The following is a 20626-nucleotide window of genomic DNA, read 5'->3' as shown; positions in this document are numbered from 1 at the left end:
TGGATGTAATCTTTCAAATTATTGAATACATTTTATGTATTTATTTTTAAATACAACTTTTTTGTCCTACAAATGATTGAATATATTCAAATTAGGGCTGTCAAATGACAAAATATTTTAATCAGATGAATCAATGTTCAAATTAATTAATCATGACTAATCACCATTCGCAACTGTGTCTGAAATATGTCCATTTTTACTGTATTTTATTGAAAGACAGTTAAAAGACGGGACAGGATTATATATATTTGTATATATTAACAGCGCCAAATTAACTGGAATTTTAAATCAAGCTAAAAGATAGCACACACGAAATTTTATTTAACTAACACTGGTTTCTTTAATAGTAGCAGAACATTTGAATTACACATTAATAACATTAACCATGTTATTAATGGCAATGGGGGATTGTGTTCAAAGAAACCACAACATTTAATTTAAATTCACCTTTTGAGATCATTTTTTTGGATTTCCGAGCATACTTAAATGCAGCAAATTGTACTTCCACGTTCAGAGTTACAAAGTGAGTGATAAGAATATTCACCGATTGTTTTTCTTTGTCTTTCTTTTTATTTAGAACACATACACGAATAGTATACGTTGTGTTGTGTTCGGAGTGTCCCTGAATGCATCTCGCTGTTGTCCAGTGACGATGAGGAAGTGTCGTTCCGAGGTTGATCGACTAGACTAGTGTCGAGTAGTACTAGTGTTTGTGAGTTGGAGATACAGTTAATATATGGTGTTGGAATTGCACTGCTGTTGATGTGTTCAGGTGAGAATAAAGTTATAAAAGAGCGCCTGACTCTGTGTGTCTCTACTGCCGCCATAACAAAGAGGCGTGGTTTGCCATGATGCTATGCGTTCATTAAGCTAACAAAACGAGTTCAGCACTTTGCCGCCATTAATGCGTTATTTTGACAACCCTAATTAAAATACAATTTTAGTATTACTAATGATTACTTTCTTCCAAATTATGACGTCCAGTTAATTATTTTTCTTTACAAATCAATCAGTTTTACAAATTTTGTTCTAGCATGTTCATGGCCTCACTGTCCAGAGATGGAGGGTTTGATTTCCCGCCTGTGTGAAGTTTGCAGGTTCTCTCTGTGTGTGCGTGGGTTTTCTCTGAGTACACTTTCTCCCACATCCCAAAATATGCATATTAGGCTAACTGGAGACTCTAAATTGACCATAGGCGACCATACAAGTGTGAATGGTTGCTTGTCTATATGGACCATGCAGTCCATGTTGTACCTCTTCCCTCACCCCAGGTCAGCTGGCTAGGCTCCAGCTCACCCTTGCCCCGAATGAGGACAAGCAGTATAGAAAATGAATGGATGGATTTGATTCCGAATTCTGAAATACTTATTAAATACTAAATATTGAATTCGCTTATCCCCACATTAGTTGTTGATGTTAACTTTGGTCTTTGCATATGAAATTATAATTGTGTGGGTTTAGTTTAGTTTAATAGTGTTTGGTTTTTTAAATTAATTTTGGTTATGTTTTTTTTTCAGGAAGGCTAAATAATTATGTTGATAAATCAGGTTCTGCACTGTAGTGGAAAACTGTATATGTATCACAGTTACGTTTTACAAAGACTGTAAAAATAATAATGACAATATCAATGTTATCTGGAGCGTTTATTTCCATTTTCCAAATCTTCCAAGCGTTTGTCGCCCTCTAGTGGATATGTGGTGTCAGTGCAGCGTGTCAGAGTGAGTCAGGGCGAGTCTCGCGCAGACGTCGAGCAGGATGAGAACAGCATCAAGAAGACAAGACGTCTTATTCTTGCATCTACAGAAGGTTTGTTGTTTTTATTTCCACATTTCACTTTCTAAGCATAGACTGCTATGGCTGATGATGTCACGCACACATAGCAGGAAGGGCTTATTGTCAACAATAATGTCGATGTGTGTTTTGTTGTCATCTAGTGCCCACCCTTCCTATTTTCCTCCTGTTTGTATTAAATGCACCACTCAGCATCATCACACACATGACGCAAATGTATATTACGGTGGAATGTGTCTGATGGCGTCGTGCAGCCACTACACAAGCAGTGGATGTAAACAGACGGGATGACAGCATGTATCATGCGGGATTAAAATACAGGCCATTGGTTGTGGATTATGAAAAGGAATAAGATGTTTTTATTGGACACTGCACATTTATAACCGGACGTGAGGCGTTTGAGGGCTCCAACATGAGCAAAAAAGGGCTTGACTTGACATATTTAAAGGAAGTGACTTGCTTAATTGTTGTCCATAACTCTAATATCATGAGGATAATTGATTATTGGCTCCAAGGTAACTGTAGCAGTATGTTTACTCTTTAAACGTATTCAATTTATTTTCAGTCATTTTATTTATACCAATTATTCTTACTTGGCCGATTTTCTTTTTCAAATTTAAGTCTTAAAAATCATTTAATAATATATAATATTATATATATATACACGGTATATAATCCAAATTCTAATAAAAAAATATTCATTTTTTTCTCTTACAAATGATTAAATATTTTAAGAATATTTTTGTTTTGATTTGATTTGGTTATTTTCTAAGCCAGTCCTTAGTATTATAATGTAATTGCTTTTCCTTTACTAATTTTACTGTAGAATAATATTTATTAATTTCTAAACGTAATTTTAATGTATAACATTATTAAATATTTGGAAAATCATTTTTGGTCTTGCCAATTATTGAATATGTTTCAACCAACCTTAGTGATACAAATTATTAATTAAAAAAGGTTGGTACACAAAACAAATCTTTGTTTACAAGTCACAGTTATTATTATTGTTATTTTTGGTCTTGCAAATTATTGAATACATTTAATGCATTTTTCAAACCAATTTTAATGTCATATTAGCAAATGAATTTATTGCAAATTTCAGTCTTACGCATTTAAAAAGAATAATTTTGAATGATATTATTTGCATTTTACCCCTTAAGAGGTACAGTAATGTAGGACACATCTGCAAGGTAATGGTGCAGCATCAGGACCAGGAAGCAGTACTAAAGCAGTACTGTATGATGCTGATGACGTCAGGCATGTTCTGTTAGGAATCGACTGCTTTGCACATCCTCTTCCTTCTCCTCTTCCCATGTGACAGAGGCATTTATCGGCTCATGCCCGGCGTGGGTGGGGTCAGCTTCCTTGCATCTGAGTTGTGTCCATCAATAGATGATAGCAAAGAGAGACACAGGCGGGTACATTGAGAAAAACGTGGGGGGAAAAAGGCGACTGAACATTTTTGGTTTATAGGCCAAAGTTTTGTTGAAGAGATAAGGAGGCCCAGCTGGTTCTGACAGCATCTGCAGGGCTGCAGCTGTGAGCTTTGTAACTGAACATGCACTCACTAGCCATTAGCATGTGCATGTTTGCTAATGTGCCTGAAAAAAGACATGAATTGAGCACCACAATCTCCTGACACCATGCAAATTTGCCCCACCAGTGGATGTGAGTCGTGACACAGTAATCTGATTGGATGCTCATGTCATTTTACCTACTTGCTAAAAAGGTACTAGGAGGTACTTTTTCTAGCACCAGGTTATCCAAATTTGTGGATACGTGGCTAGAAATGACCAAAATAAACGCACATGCTAGCATTAGCTTACCCTGCTGCTGCGCTATTATACTCCACAGTCTGCACTTTGCTGCAACGGCCCGTTTTCATGCTGCCCTCAGTCTCCTCTTGGATAAACTTTGCCTCACTGTTGGAGACTCTCTTCAATTTTTGCTGGAGTATCTCCTTCCTGACAGGTATGTTCACTGCAACTTGGTTTTTGCAGCTTCTTACACTGAGATTCTTCTCACTGTGGAGCTCAAATGTCATAAAAAGGCATAGGTTAGGGAGTGTAGCTTTAGTTGTAAGCACGGTATGTTATTACTTAATGAGCTCAAAGATGAAGAAGCTCGCCACATGCAGTTATGATGACGATGATGACAACTGTCAAGCACATGTAGCCATGACAATGATCTGTGACCACCTGTGTCGTTGCACCAAACGGTGCACCACGGTGCCTTGGGCGCACACACACACGCACACGCACACGCACACAAATGCGCACATACACTAAGTCTAATGTGGCGTAGCGGGCAGGATGTGTTTGTCATCTGTGACTGTGCAGCGAGAAGCAGCAGCATTTATTAGATTGGGGGTGTTACGTCAAAACAGACTCACAAGTAAAAATAGAGCGCCATGGTGGAGCTCCTTACGCATGAATAGACAGGTCTTTCCTTTTTTGTTAGTGCAGCATCACATGACCAACTGGACACACACACACAAGATACAAACTGAAGAAATGTGCTGTACATTGGAAGAAAGTAGAGAAGAAACAGAAGAAAATACCTGCAATTATAACATACCATACTATTTTATTTACAGTACTGTTATTTTTATTTACACTTTTGCACATAAACCTTTAAATTATAACTATCACACTACATTTTTACAGTGCAGGATATTTTCCAATACATGTATTTATTTTCTATATATATTTTTCATTGATTTGTAATATGTGTTTCTTTTACTTCATTATACAGTATGTTTATATTTTTAAGCATATATTGAGCAATTAACTTGGTTTTAGACTGTGAATGAGTGTATTTAAATGTCATCTTGCCTGTTACATTGTGTGATGATTATATGATATAAAGTTATAAAGTTTCTAGTGGCAAGTATCTTGTTGTATTTATTTTGTTGTATTTATTATATGAATACAATAAGTTGCTATGATTTATTATTTGACCTGTACATTTCTATTAAATAGTTTCTTATTCATTTGCATATTTCTATTATTTTTGTTTTTTTTGTTGTACTGTATATTTGTTACTTATTTTATATAACTTTTTTCCCACCAATGCTTTTTGTTGTCTTTTGTTTCGCGAAGCGCTTTACGACCGTACTTACTGTACAAGATACTAAATACAACCTTGCTACTTTGAAGCTTCTTGATACCCTCCCGTGATGTTTGTATGATTTTGTTTTTAAGTATTTTCTAACATATAATAATAACAATAATAATATACATCAATTTAAAAGCATAGATACATAATATGGGCAAAATTGGGACACATTATTCAAGTACAGGTTGTCTAAATACTTTTGTCCATATGGTATAGTGCAGAAACAGTAGTTTTGCGTGTGTCGCCCAAGTGACACGCCATTGTAAGCCTGACAGGGCCAATTAAAAGTGTGTCTGGAAGCATCCTCAGGTAGCAGCTAGCAGGTGTATATTTAGCTGTTTCTCACCGCCTGCATTAGCACGTTAACAGAGGCACGGAAGCCACTAATTGCATGTGAATGCTGCCAGCTGTTGGAAGGAATGACGTCAGCATCGTTTGCCGTCTGGTCTGTCTCATCTGTTCCCATGGTGACAGCGGACTAATTCTTGATTTCCTCCCATTAGTGACTCGTGCGTAACAGCTGAGATCGAGCCGCACATATTCCAAAGAGGTTCAGGGTCTGGTCGACGTCGGTTCCACTTGCTTCTAGAAATAAATAAATAATGCATCCTCAGCCACGCCGTGACCCCTCCATGTCAGGGAAAGAGCGCAGCCCCCGTCACAGGCCGTGGTCAGTCTACCGGGCCAACACGTTTGATCTCTCAGCGGAGATGATGGGGCTGGCGCTGTCAGGTAACCTCGGTGACTGTAACCGTGGTAACCAGTGTCCTCTACTGATGATGAAAAGCTATTCTAATGAAGCTTCTCTTTCTTTCTGATCTACAGGGAACAGTCAGGATCCAGATGAGCCTGTGTTAGAGTTCAGTTTGGGTAAGTCCAACACAACGCAACACATGTGAAAGACTTGAGACCCAGAGACATTGCATTGGTTCGCATATGAGACTTCTGGTCCAAATAACCGAGGTAATTAGGGACTCATCTAAGACTTACATCAGAGGGCTTGGGAGTTGCTCAAACTAAAACTAAAAGTAACTTGAAAACTCCCTTTAATTTTATATCTGGGGATTTCATCAACGCCTGCACCAAATGTCTTGGCATTTTGACCACAGAACTCACTTTGTTCTTGTACCTGGACCAAATACCTTATCACTTACTTGTTTGAGTCTTCTTTCAAAGGACTCAGAACTTGCTGAACTCTTAGACCAGAAGACTCAAGATATGGACCAAGTGATGTTGATTTGGGATTTGATAGAAACTTGAGATTTGGTGTTTCCAGCAACATCCTAAAGCATCATATGCGAAGGGACAGTGATCTTCTATCTGACTTCCTGTTTCTTCCAGTATGCAGTGAGCTGGTCACTGCCACTGTGGACCGTCAGCCCAGCAGCTTTGTGGCTGTGAGCTGCACCACACCCCCTCAGGCCTTCTGGACCAAACACTCTCAAACTGAAATCATTGAGGTATAGTACTACGCATTCCTTCCTGTGTGCCATGAGAGGGAGAACCAACTTGGACTTTCCTCCGTTTTGCCTTCAGGGCACCAGTAACCCCATCTTCTTGAGCAGCGTCGCCTTCTTCCAGGACTCTCTGATAACTCAGCAGACCCAGGTCAAGCTGTCGGTCTACGATGTTAAGGATCGCTCTCAGGGCACCGTAAGTCACATCCAGAACTGACTCATTCTTGGTGACATCCTCCAGAACCTCATTGTGTCTTTGTCTCACACAGATGTACATGCTCGGCTCGGCCATGTTTTCCTTGAAGGAGCTCCTGCAAGACAAACACCACCGCCTGCACCTGACTCTTAGGTAGACCACCTTCCTCCTTGGCAGAGACCTCCAGGTGGATCATTGAACTTACTTCCTGTCTGACGGCAGGTCGGCTGAAAACGAGAGAGTGGGCAACATCACGGTGATCGCCTGGCAGATTGAGGAGAAACGCGAGCAGAGAGCTCCCGTTGCACGACTACAACGAGGAGACACCATCAATGGAAGGGTGAGGACAAATTCCGAGTAAGGGTTAGTTGAATTGGTATTCCCTAGTTTGTTTCCGGACAAGGTCAATACAAAGCAGTATAAAATCACAAATGCATGACCATGGTGGCGTTTCAGATGGTTCTTCCTGTGGATGAAAGTTTAACTGAATCTAAAGGCATCAAGTCCAAGTCTTCTTCACTGTGTAAAGATCCCCTCCTGAAGGCTGGTGCGTTTCATGACCAAGTAACTGGACTTCTTTCTACGGGATCTTGCTGAGGTCACACAAGTATGTTTCTATATGCGTTTTAGTCTTTGGGGGCGTCATGTCACAGACTTACCGTTTCCCCATCACGGACGGCAACCACCTTCGAGTCCTGGAGCAGATGGCTGAGAGCGTTCTCTCGCTGCACATCCCTCGACAGTTTGTCAAGCTGCTGCTGGAGGAAGACGCCGTCAGGCAAGCAAACTTTTCATGTGTTTCTAAACCACCCGAAACGAAACAGAAGCTTCTTCCTAAACATTTATCACATTTGAAATGTTGGACTTTTCGGCTAAAAGCTTCAGGACGAGAAACGCAGTTACCGTAAATGCTCCAATTAAGTCAATTAACTGGTGAGTCTCCTATAGTTGCTGCGTGGTCAACACAAGCAAACAAAAAAGTGTGTATATGATCAGCGCTGGGACAAAAAAGGCCGATCAACCTCCTGATGTAGTGTTTTTAATGAAGTCCACATGATGGCAGAAGCTGCATTTGAAGTATCATGAGTGGTCAGCGTTCAGACGATGTGCAGTTGAGGTACGCTGTTGTTATTTACAGCATTTTGATGTTTTCACAAGTACCAAAATGACTGCTTGACCTTGGACTGATGCACATATTCCTCTTTTAACGTTATTGCTAACTTATTGTTGATAGCCATGTTGTACTGAGCAGCCAGGACAAGAGGCTAGTGCCATTTTTCCTTGCTATATTATCACATACTAAGTCATCACGCTTTTCCTCTTTGCCATCACTAGCATCCTGCTCTGGTGACAATGCAAAAAAACGCACAAAAGGCCAAAAAAGCACAAATAATGCTAAAATGATCAACTATAATTGCAGAGCCACTTTCAGTGGGTCGCCTCACTTGCCTATGATTATTAAACTTACATGCAAGTTAATCAGAAAAAAAGTTCTTTTGAATATTTAAATCTTTTTGAATTGTACTTTTTGTTAATCTACGCAGGCCTGCTTTTCCCCGAAAGTTATTGTGCCACTTCAGCAAGTAGTTTAATGGCTGCTGACATGCTATGATATGCTATGATGTATGGAATGCTTTGAACAATGAATGTCCGCTTCAGTTTGCATACTGGTAGATAACATGATGCATTGTGCTTGACAGGGGTTGTCTTGTTTGTATACGCGCTACATACTTATAGGGTGTGTGAGCTGGAAGAACTGGGTGAGCTGTCTCCATGCTGGGAGAACCTCCGGAGGCAGATCATCACACAGTACCAGACCATCATCCTCACCTACCAGGAGACCATCAGTGACCTGCACGAGTACAAAGGTCAGAACCACAAGTTTAACATTTCCAAATACACAGCCCATTTACACTCTATATACTGTAGAAGATGTTTATGTGGTTTTCTTCCCTTTCAGGTCCTTCTTTTAAATCGAGCACACTAAAAGCGGAGCGAAAGTTGGAGTTTATCCCGACAAACCTGCACATACAGAGAATGAGAGTTCAGGGAGAGACCGGCTACGGTAACTTGGTTTTAACTTGGCATTAACACTAACCAACCACAACATTAGGTAGTAGAGGTACATACTGTATATTTCTTATATTATATTTCTGTTAAGGTACAGTTTCTCGTGTCACATGTCTACTCTGTACTAAAAACAATGTAGCTCAGTCTTTGGCTAGCAGGAGTCATCGCTAGCAATATTGCTAAGGAGCTTGAAAACTCTCTTCCATCGTTAAAGTCTCCTTTTTGGGGACAAATGGCCTTCTCGGTGAAATACGCACTGCAAATGGACAAAGACAAATGGGTAAGACGAAAGCAGTGTGTCGCCTGTGTTCAGTAGCGATGGGGGACAGGGCTACAAGCTGGAACTACACTCAACAAAAATATAAACGTAACACTGTTTTTGCTCCCATTTTCATGAGTTCCAGCGATGAATAGTAACAGGCAGAACAATTCAATGCTTTTCTACTAGATAGCAAAAGGTATACTGTATAATTAACCTGGGTAGCAACTTATCATTCTTAAAAGATTTTTGTTTGGAGATGTGTCCTGAGATGTTCCCTCAGGCATAATGTAAAACACGTATGTGCCTTGGCTCAATAAAGGTAGGAAAACACTGCCTTATTGTACTGAAAATCAACCGAACCGTGACCTTAAAACCGAGGTAGGTATCGAATGATTGTGGCGTACCATTACACCTCTATTCGGAAGCTCTATCGTTGCTATTGTAGTTATTTTCTAACTTGTGCTATTTCATCAGACCACACATACGACGTGGTGACCATTGGTGCCCCTGCAGCACATCATCAAGGCTTTAAAGGCTGCGGCCTGCGCAAACTGCTGCACAATCTCGAAGAAGCCAGAAAGCAGTAAGTAGAACACATTTCTTTTCTGGTGTACCGTGAATCATGACTGATAAACTGCTTCTCTCTCGCTCTGTTTTTTGGACCATCAGCACTTACGAGGACGAGAGGTCAGAATAACTGATGGCAGCCGGTACGTTTTTCTTATTTATGCCGCACATTAAAACCCCCCAATCCCCCTTTTTTTAATACAAAGCTCTGCTGGCTCGAGAGCAATGGCGTACCAGCCGCAGGATGTGGTCAGAGCGAAGGAGCTGATTGGACAAATTAACACGCTGAAGACGCAAGTGTGCTACTACATCGAGCGTCTGGCTCGAGCGGCCAAGGAGCGCTCGGCTAACGCTCTGGAGAGAACCTTGGCCATCCTCAAAGAGAAGGTGAACAGAAGAATGATGTTTAGGGCAATGTAGTCATGTTTTAGGTTCACTAATGCCATGAATTTTGAGATTATTATTATTATTAGAGATTATATTATTTTATATGGATTTACTGTATGGCCTGCAAATGGCTGGTGACCAGTCCAGGATGTACCCTGCCTCTCGCCCAGCGTCAGCTGGGATAGGCTCCAGCATACCCGTGACCCTGGTGAGGATGATGGATGGATGGATGGATGGATGGATGGATGGATGGATGGATTTATTTATTGACATTTTTTCTTGGGTGTAACTTCCTCACAGGTTGTAGTAATCATACTCCACTCTTTATAAAAATAAAACGGTCACACTTTACAAAAAGGTACACTTAGGAACTAATGAAGAACTAATGAGGAACTCCTGACTAAGGCACATACATTTAGACTAGTTACTGAGGAACTAGTAAGGAACTAATGAGGAACTATTGAGTAGAGTAGTTACTGAGGAACTAAGGCACATAACTTTAGAGTAGTTACTGAGGAACTAATGAGGAACTAATGAGTAGAGTAGTTACTGAGGAACTAAGGCACATAACTTTAGACTAGTTACTGAGGAACTAATTAAGAACTAATGAGGAACTAATGAGTAGAGTAGTTACTGAGGAACTAAGGCACATAACTTTAGACTAGTTACTGAGGAACTAATAAAGAACTAATGAGGAACTAATGAGTAGAGTATTTACTGAGGAACTAAGGCACATAACTTTAGACTAGTTACTGAGGAACTAATGAGTAGAGTAGTTACTGAGGAACTAAGGCACATAACTTTAGACTAGTTACTAAGGAACTAATGAAGAACTAATGAGGAACTAATGAGTAGAGTAGTTACTGAGGAACTAAGGCACATAACTTTAGACTAGTTACTGAGGAACTAATAAAGAACTAATGAGGAACTAATGAGCAGAGTAGTTACTGAGGAACTAATGAAGAACTAATGAGGAACTAATGAGTAGTGGTTAGGGTTAGGTAGGTTCGTTACTCATTAACTACTGTAATTTGGTGTGCCTATTTAAAAGTCATTTTTTCAAAAATGGTAAAAAATAAACTGAATGATAGTTTTTCATGTAACCACTAGTAGATTGTGGTTGGTGCACTAAATAGGCAATTGAATTAAATAAGTAATAGAAAAATGTAAAAGAGAAATGGAATTACATCAAATTAATTTCATTTTATTTCACTTAATTTATATTTTTTGTTGACACTGTATTCCTCTTATGACATAAAATTAAAAAGTATAATACATACAAATAAATACAAATGATGAAAAATCCATGAAAACTAGTGTATGAGGATGATCACATTACGTAATGGAGACCTTAGTGGTAAACAAAGTTAGATAAAATGTTATTTTAGAATACATCTTGCTGTTGCAAGGTTCCTTCTTTCTTCTCAACAAATGTGTAAAATTGAGTATAATAATAAAATTGCTGTCTGGACTCTTTCAGACTCGTCAGTTAGTGAGCGTGTGCGACTCCAAGCTCTTATCCTCCGCCATCATCGCCCTGGCTGCTGCCCGCCCGGAGCCCGCCCTGCAAGGCACACCGTCCCCGTCCTCTTCCTCCCTCTCGCCCTCCTCCCGCTCACCATCCCGCTCGCCCTCCCACCACCCGACGTCCCCGTTGAGAGCTGCGACCTCGCCCTCTCGCCACCCCACTCCCCCTGAGTGCGGCGAAGGGAGTAAAAGCAAGCGTGCCTCCTTGCAGGCCGACTTGCATGAAGAGGAGTGGGTATGAAATAGTCCACGATAGACTCTTGGCATACTACATGTCTTCAGGGAGACATTATGAAAAATATGTGTATGTGTGTGTGTGTGCGCAGAAGAAGGTGTGGCTGAATGTTGACAAGAGTCTGGAGTGTGTGATCCAGAAGGTGGACAGGTTGCTGCAGAGAGACCAGCTGCAGAGCGACAGCAGCTCTGATGATGTGTTCGCTCTGGCCAGCGAGGAGCCCAAAAACACCAAAAAAGGTCAACACACACCTAAACTAATCTATTCATGATAGAGGAGGAAAAGAATAGACATGGATGACCTCACTGCTAACTGGGCTAAGTGACATCTCGATTCAGAATCTCATATAGTAGTACTGGTTGTGTAGTCTACAAAGGCAAATACCCGCCGGGTTCTCTAATTAGTGCCAGATCAGAAAAAAGCACCCTGACAACCCGGTGGCTCCTGATGTAGGTTTTATGAATTCCACAAGATGGCAGTAGCTGCATTTGAAGTATCATGCAGCATCTGGCAGGTCTGTTTACCTCTGCATGTATTTTAAAATGTTGGTGGCGCTACTCAGGCACCGGTGTGAAACTCAGGCGTGTTGCACTCATGAAGTCATCAGCTTTATTATTGCTGGCTGAACAATTTGCCCCTAACCGCTATTAAAATATGACTTCTGTCGCGCATCAGTTACATCAGTTGCTGTGTTGTGCAATACTCTTGTGGATATATGACCATGTGGTTATGTTGTGTTTTTCTTCCACTTTCTCATGCACTCCAAAGCATGGTTAAAGTAAAAAAAAAAAAAAAAAAGTTTATATAGTTTTCAGACTTCTCTCTATTATCTTGTTGTCATCCTGGCTTGAATTAGCGCATGTGCGGGGGAGGCACGAGAACCAGACAAGACGAGATGTTTACTTTAGTTTCAAGAAAAGTGCGATGAAAAACTATTTTTATTTCTGTGTGTATGCTACCGGCCCCGCCTCCACCCACCGAGACAAAGAGACCGCCTGACTGGTGAAAGGGCTCACTCCGTTCATGCCGTTGTTCAACGGAACAAACGCGCCAAGGTGCTGAAACCCATGCACAAAGTGAACTCTGGGGCTGGCAAAATTATCCAGTTGATTTTCGTTTATTGTGTGATTAATTCATTCATGTATTATCGTCCCAGGCCGAGTGCTAACGAGACAGTGTTTTTATGAATGGCAAATGTTGTCACGTTTCAATCTCACAAGATCTTGTGACACGAGGTCTTGTGACACCCCTAATTACGAGGTATCCACGGTAACCGAGACACTTCTAATCTTTATCTTTATCCTTAATGACGGGTCCAATGTTTAATACCAAAAGTGCAACTATTGTGGGTGTTGCTCCTCTCTCAGCATAATGATGTTCATTTTCACTTCCATGGTTGTGGCTTTTATTTTCCTTGGTGCCTTTCCACCACAAAAGGCTGCCTTATGCTTGGGAATACATAATGAAGTGCAAAAAGTTCATTAATAAGTGATCTTATCCTGTCCGTGCAGTTTGGCATGAGACTGTATTCATCTGCGGTGTGCCAGATGAGGCATACACTGCACCTGTACAGCCATAAGCGGGAGGAGTGAGCTAAGCAAATAGCTTCAAAGCAAAATGGCTGACTTCCTGTTTTTATTCAGGCATGGGTCCTGGAGACTATTTTTTTTGTCTTATATTTCTTTCTCTCTCACTGTTAGGCAACAGTCCAGAGGTGGAAAAAAAATCACCAGGTGAGAATTGAATCAATCAATTTCTCATATGCTGTTGGTATTTTCTGTTTGTGCGACATTTTTGCTCATCTAAGGGTTTTGTTTTCATCCCAGGTCACCGCGCGGTCTGAATAATGTAGTGTTGCATCTCCTACCTCAGTTTTGACGAATGTGTGACATTTTGCATCAAGTCATTGACAAAACTGTAATTTATCAACACTAAGTGGAGTTACACTCTCATTGAAATACATGAGGAACATTTTCAAGTTGTCCAGTGGGATACACTGTGCTGGTCTACCACCGTTTGCAGTTTTAACTGGAACTTACTCCTATTGCAGGTGAGTGGAGCGAGGCTCTACACCCTCTGCTGGCCACACTGAGCGACTGCACCTCACTGATGAGCGACAAGGCCAAGAAGGCCATGGTGTTCCTCCTCATGCAGGACAGTGCCCCCACCATTGCTATGAGCCTGACACTGCAGTACCGCCGTGACGTTGTATTCTGCCAGACAGTCAGTCCACACACAAGCTGCAATTGGACTTTGATGATGCTTTTCATTGATGATTTCATTGCGTTTGTGTGCTTCCAGCTCACAGCTCTGATCTGTGGCTTTGTCCTCAAGCTGAGGAACAGCCTCTGTGATTCGGGCTTCCTCAGGCAGCTCCACACCATCGGCCTCCTGGTGCAGTATGAGAGCTTACTCAGCACCTACGGTAATGTGTGTGTGTCTGTGCGTACCCTAAAAAAAGTTATTTTTCACTGGAATGTTTTGTTTTGACCAACAAAATGCCGTCTGTGGAACTTACACAAGAACATGTCATCGATATGTTCATATAGCGCAATTCATTGCAGACATCAATACATCGTTGCAAAGGTCACGTATGCGTGAGTTGGCATATTATTAACAGGAATTCGGTCAGATATTGTACAAAAAGTAATAAGCATTAGTAGAAAACACTTTTTAAAGCAGGGGTGTCCAAATGTTTTCCACCGAGGGCCACATGCAGAAAATTGAAGGATGCGGAGGCCGCTTTGTTACATTTTGTCTGTTAAAGATGCTAAAATGAATGTACTGTAGGTGAAGCTATCTTAACTAAATATCAACATCTCAGTTTTGTACTTTTGTGTTATAGATGACGAAGCAAATTAGTTTCGTCCATCCACTTTCTATGCCGCATTAATCCTATTAGGGTCGCAGGAGTATGCTGGAGCCTATCCCAGCTGACTTTGGGCAGGAGGCGGGGTACACCCTGGACTGGTCGCCAGTCAATCGCAGGGCACATATAGACTAACAACCTTTGACATACCTAAGGACAATTTAGAGTCGCCAAATAACCTAACATGCATGTTTTTGGAACGGAGGAAGCCGGAGTACCCGGAGAAAACCCACGCACACACGGGGAGAACATGCAAACTCCACACAGAGATGTCTGTGTGGCCAACATGCTAACCACTAGGCCATTGTGCAGCCAAATTTAATTTGGATAAATGTAAATTTGTTTCATATCTAATAATATATAATTAATGATAATTCATTTTATTGATAGAATATGGCAGAGTCCAATAAAAAAAGCTGTGGGATGAAAACGGCTCCTGTGCCACCCTTTGGACACCCCCTGTTTAAGGGGGTAGGAGTTACAGTTTTTGATAAAGCTTGACTTTTATTTTGCTATGATGAATAACATAATGTTGGGGCACCAAAACTAGTCAATTTTGGGTTGGCACAAAACTCAATATAATCATTCTTGTGATTTTTTTCTTGCTTGTTCCGGAATTTGGGTCAATTTACGGTCATTTCATTGAAATAAGCTCAACTAAAAGACAAATTGATCAGTTTGGTGGAGTTTATTGTGTGCATGCCTACCTTTTAACCAAAGACGACGGGGGACGGCTTTATTTCTCAACTGCAGCACCTGCAATGATAAAGTCATCATTTCAAAACACATTTTCCACAATGAAATGTGTAAATGATGTGAATTAAATCACATTCACATCATAGATTACAATAAAATGAGTTTCACATATATTATTATATTTTTATGACAGGTTTGTGTTACTTTCTGGACACTTTTCGGTTGCGTTTGTCCCACATGGAATAAAAATTCCTTGCAAATAATTTTCCTTAGTTTTTTTTTTGCCACCCTGAAATATTTAGCAGCTTTCTCTTTAAACTCCACTGTAAACATCAGCTTTACAGATGCCACGTCGGCTGTATTAGATACGTCTACCGCGACTACAGTGGTATCAGTCAAAGTAAAAGTAAATACTAGTAGCAGCTATTTGGGGTGTGGTGTTTATTTATTAAACTACATGATGAATAGGGGACAAAGCACCATACATATTTATATTTATTGCACCATATCACCGTCACAATCATTGATACCTAATTCTTCTTGATGTCTAAAGGTGAGGAGCTTGCTATGCTGGAGGATATGAGTGTGGGGGTGAACGACCTGAGGAACGTCACCTTTAAAATCACGCAAGCAAGCACAGCTTTCAGCCCCGACATGCTGCCCGTGATCACGGGAAACAGGAGCGGCTTTAACGTCCGGGTACCGATACCAGCCGCAATATTTGACACTCTTCCACGGGATATCCAGAACGGGATGCTGCTACGCGTGCAGCCGGTTCTCTTCAACGTGGGTATCAACGAGCAACAAACGCTGGCTGAGAAGTAAGTAACGGGAATGGAAGGTAGGGACGACCACAACTGTGAACACAAGTGAAACTAAATCCTAATAACAGCTGACTAATGTCATATGACTTCTATGAAGTGACGTTGATGCGATCGACCGGTCGATGTAATGGGCAGCCTTGGTTTAAGTGATCGCCTGATAACAATTAAGCTTCCCTGACCACGACCAATCCCGTCAAAGAGAAACTTCACTTGTATGAAGACCTACTTCCTGTTATTGGTGACACTCCGAAACAGACAACCTCATCATTCTTGGTGATTTCAACGCTAGAGTTGGAACTGATCATGAGGCACGGAGTGGTGTTCTCGGAGCACACGTTATCGAGAAATGGCCTGTCGCGTTTCCGCAACCTGTGCTGAACATGAACCTCTCCTCACCAACACAGTTTTTCCAAATACCAAAGCGTAAAAAGACCACAAGGAAGCGTGCGGGATCTGGCCGCTGGCATATTATTGACTATGTAATTGTACGAAGAAGAGACAAGAAATATGACCTTGGAACGGAAGACATCCGCTCGCGGCCTCCAAGGTGTCCACAAGGCACAATGACCTCCAAAGAGCTACATCTTAACAGTCGTCTGAAAAGCCTTCCTTGATTATGGAAACACTGAGGATGACTTGAAAGCTTTACGATCCACAATCAATGCAACCTCTCACGGCTGGTTTGACGCAATGTTTTTAGCAGGTAACTAAAGTAAACACAATAACACATTTTTATAACGCTTACTTCATTAAATTTAGAATTTGCTAGTATCGTATCCCATGAAATAAAACTCTCAGCTTCACTTTAATACTTCAGAAAAATAGTCAAATCGCACATGGACTTGGTGCAGTACTGTGTATGGAACAACGGCACTCTTTGAAAGTAGATTTTAGAACCTTTTTTTTTTAAATTTGGCTGGTAAATATATCAGGAGATAAAGTAACCTACGTATTCCACCCAGCAGACTGTTTTGCTGTGGAATATTTGAGTTACATCACATAATATGTCATGAAAGCTGTCCAATCAAGTCCTTACTTCATGCATATGCTCTTTACTGCACAGCCTTCAGTCTCATGACATGAAAAGCAGTGTGAACACTGAGCGAACCGCACCAAAGTGTGCACCAAGTATCTTTTAAAAAGCATCTTTCTGGTCTGGACCAGAGTACCGAACATGTGAACGCAGCCTACGCGTCTTATTTCTGTGCTTGTGCAGGTTTGGAGACACGTCCTTGCAGGAGGTGATCAATATAGAGAGCACGGCACGTCTCAGCTTGTACTATGACCACTTTAAAGAGGTTCTGCCTGAGGACTGTGAGTCCAAAAAACTTCAGGAGATGTTAAGAGTCCCCTGATGTTGTCTCATTTCACTCATCTCCCCGTTGTTGTTGTCTCAGGTCTGCCTCGCTCTCGCAGCAACACCGGTCTGCCTGATCTACTCAGGCTGCTCAGCCAGAACGTCAACGCCAAGAAGAGCAAGAACGTGGAGATTCTTTGGCAGGCGGCTGAGGTGCGCTTTTGGGTTTTTTGGTTTGTTCTCTAGTTGGCTGCATGTACCATTCTACCGCGCAGCGGCTTTTGTTTCTCTTTCATTCCTGTCATTCTTGCATTGAAGAGCGTTCATGCAGTCATTGGCCGGTCCACATGTCAGTCATGACCCACCCCACCTGGTGTTTTGTTACAGGCGCATAAATTAAGCAGCAACTAAATGAACTGTAAATGTTTTTTTTTTTTTTTTAGAAATGAACATTGCAATGTGAGTGAGTATGAATGTGGTTGTTTGTCTATACTGTACTGAGTGTCTGTACTGAGTGGAGTGGCGTCAGGGCCAGTAAAGCCTCCTCTGCTGGTCTACACCCTATCAGACGCACTGGCGTACAACTTCAAATCTAGTATTTGTTCATTAAATTGTATTAATTTATTCCCAACAGTCTATTATCGTCATTTTGTAGCGTGTCTCTTGGTAGTGCAGATTTTTTTTGTCCAATCAGCTTTCAGCTTCCATGTGTTGCTGTGTCCAGGGCCTTCATAATCAGTAGCACTGGTCTATGTCTCATACACGCTGTTAGCAAAGGGGCTGTTTTCTGTCAGATATCACATTCACTGCCCACAGTGACGTCAGCGTTTTTCCATTCTCTGATTGGTTGATGTATGAAAGCCTATTCCCTAACACACAAAGTTACCACTTCCCTTGAAGGCATCATCACATGAACAGCCCAGCGCTTAAGTCGTTGGTCATCGTTCTGTGTGCGTTATGTGAACATATATGGGAGTATACATATGTTTTTATATATAAGTGAGCCTGGGAAAGGGTTTGTTTGCCGCTTAAAACGTGGTTACATCATCAATTTACAATCAGCCTCTGAAGCTACGATACTCAGTCCATCTGTTATAATCTTATATTCACCTCTCCTGGTATTTTTTATGCTCCTTAAAGGCATGCCGGCGCTTGAACGGCGTGCGTTTCACCAGTTGCAAAAGCGCCAAGGATCGTACGGCCATGTCCCTGACCCTGGAGCAGTGTCACATCCTGCAGCAGGAGCACGCCCTGGCCCCACAGGTCTTCTACCAGGCCTTGGACTGCATGCGCAGGTGGCTTAATCACCAAATGTGCATGATGAAACATTCTGTCACATTTGCCATCCTCTTCTCCTCTCCACAGTGAGGGTTGCAGACGAGAGAACACCATGAAGAATGTGGGATGTCGCAAATATGCCTTTAACTCTCTCCAGCTCAAGGCTTTTCCCAGACAGTATCGCCCTCCAGAGGGCACGTATGGGAAAGTGGAATCCTAACTCCAGCAAAAAGGACTGAAGAGAGCACCCCCCCCCCACACACACACACGCACACACAAACAACAACAACAAACAAAACACCTACAACGTGCAGCAGTTGTTGTGTTTCGTCACTGATAAGGAAATATATTTATGTCCAAGTACTACCATAGGTTGTTTTATAGTGGTTTTGCCTCTTCTCGGTTATACCAGAACTGCCAATGAGTGTGTCATTTATTGCTCTTTATTGGGAAAATGGCAGGAAATGATAAATGAGAGTCTAAAGCCAGTCGGCTACACGAAATGTTACAAGTGCTGCAGTGTGTTAATGTGCAGCTAAGTACAAATATTCTGTTTACTTATGCTTAAAATCTCTTTATTTGCTCACCCATTAAGGAAATTACTGAGCCCCTTAAGCAGGATAAAACCAGACCAGTGGGGGTGAAGATATGCTAAGCAATCGAATACATTTAAACAAAAAAACAACCTACCTCTCAGCTTTGTGGTACAGTGTTCCCTCGTTTATCGCGAGGAATAGGTTCCAGAATAGCCCGCAATACGTGAAATCAGCGAAGTAGCCAACTTCATTCATTTCTACAAATGTTTTAAGGCTGTAAATCCCCTCAACATACACTTTATACACTTTTCTCAGACAGACAATAACATTTTATTACATTTCTCTTTTGTTTAAGCATTCAAAAAAGTTCAAACCTTCATTTGAATTTTAATGATCAACCTACAGGCCGGACACAATAAATTATTCAGTCGCTCGCACGTATTTCACTCCCGTGGCCGTGCCTTTTTGCCCTGGCGCCGTTCCGCTGTGCTGTAGCGTTTTTGTATCCTTGTTAAAACGTACTGTATTGCTGCAGTCCTCCTCCTTCGCACCGAGGATTCATTTACAAGCTAGCAAGCAATTCTACTTAAAGGCCTGTAACAGCATTCATGCTGTAATAAAAAAAAGAAGAAGCACTAAAAAAAAATTAAGTGGAACAGTGAATCCACAAAAAGTGAACCGCGATGCAGCGAGGCAACACTGTATAGCTGAAAAAGGGACCCTCTTATTCTTTACTAAAGTATTATTATTGCTCTTCCAGCAACTAAATTGCCTTTTTGAGGGCTTTAACATCCTTAAAAATGTCCCAAATCTTGGCAGCATCCAGTATCCAGAGAGTATATTTACTGCTCAGCCGTGCCCACGTGTCCAGTTTTTCTTTTTTTTTTTCAGTGTAATGTTCTAATCTGCATCATGTTTAATTTTATCTGCAAAATAAGCAGTGGGTCACTCTAGACGAGCTGTGGGCCAACCATGATCCAGGGCCACACTTTGGACACCCCTGTGTTCAACAAAAATTAAACTAATATGCAACGCGACTAGTGATTGATAGATTTTTGTGTTTGTGTATTTTATTTTAATCATGCAATCCTAAAATATGACAAGCTAATCTCGATCATATCATAAATTGGCCCAAATTCAACACAATTGATGAACATGTGTAAACGTAAGGTACCTACTTCACTTGCACCCTCCGTGCTGGTTGGCCACTTAGGTGAAAAAGATTTTTTTTTTTTTATTAGCAATAGATCTCTCTAAATGTGCAACAGCACTTTGTCATACATTAGATTTTGTTACTGTGCACAGAAAGTTGCATAGGGTTGAGCATTTGTTCATGTTGGAACATACAAAAGACTGGTTTATGTGGGATTTGAATGATTCAGCATGTATCTGTTTGATTCATATGCAGAATGTTGCACTAAAAAAATGTAAAAATGCATGGGGATTTTTTTTTCATGTGGAGAAAAAAGTACAAATGAGCGCTAATATATAGTATTCACAGCAGACACCTACTG

General features: G+C 41.1%; 1 protein-coding gene across 2 annotated transcripts; it reads left to right on the top strand.

Moving 5' to 3' along the window:
- The first annotated feature begins 1693 nt into the window (after positions 1–1693).
- inpp4aa (inositol polyphosphate-4-phosphatase type I Aa) lies at positions 1694–20360 on the top strand. Of its 2 annotated transcripts, XM_054786792.1 has the most exons (25): positions 1716–1806; positions 3649–3765; positions 5415–5643; positions 5737–5781; positions 6253–6371; positions 6448–6564; positions 6638–6717; positions 6787–6904; positions 7021–7111; positions 7195–7342; positions 8302–8432; positions 8525–8629; positions 9371–9479; positions 9566–9583; positions 9670–9850; positions 11331–11612; positions 11704–11851; positions 13313–13345; positions 13663–13835; positions 13914–14037; positions 15731–15998; positions 17218–17315; positions 17399–17511; positions 18439–18593; positions 18664–20360. In XM_054786792.1, exons 3-25 carry the CDS (start codon positions 5514–5516, stop codon positions 18794–18796), a joined length of 2919 nt encoding a protein of 972 aa, XP_054642767.1. In that variant the 5' UTR covers positions 1716–1806; positions 3649–3765; positions 5415–5513; the 3' UTR covers positions 18797–20360. The 2 variants fall into 2 exon arrangements, with proteins under 2 accessions (XP_054642766.1, XP_054642767.1); XM_054786791.1 differs by lacking the exon at positions 3649–3765 and having other exon boundaries at positions 1694–1806.
- Positions 20361–20626: the final 266 nt, after the last annotated feature.

Source organism: Dunckerocampus dactyliophorus, chromosome 9, assembly GCF_027744805.1.
Source record: "Dunckerocampus dactyliophorus isolate RoL2022-P2 chromosome 9, RoL_Ddac_1.1, whole genome shotgun sequence".
Lineage (NCBI taxonomy): Eukaryota > Metazoa > Chordata > Actinopteri > Syngnathiformes > Syngnathidae > Dunckerocampus > Dunckerocampus dactyliophorus.
Note: the sequence above shows the minus strand (reverse complement) of the source record. Positions and strands in the feature narration are given on the sequence as shown.

What these genes read in the sequence shown, in the direction of transcription:
- inpp4aa (XM_054786791.1), top strand. Translation starts at nt 5,514, where the DNA reads ATGCATCCTCAGCCACGCCGTGACCCCTCCATGTCAGGGAAAGAGCGC. An exon ending in GCCCAAAAACACCAAAAAAG is followed by an intron (nt 11,852 to 13,312) that starts GTCAACACACAC and finishes TCTCACTGTTAG; the next exon opens with GCAACAGTCCAGAGGTGGAA. An exon ending in ACGTTGTATTCTGCCAGACA is followed by an intron (nt 13,836 to 13,913) that starts GTCAGTCCACAC and finishes GTGTGCTTCCAG; the next exon opens with CTCACAGCTCTGATCTGTGG.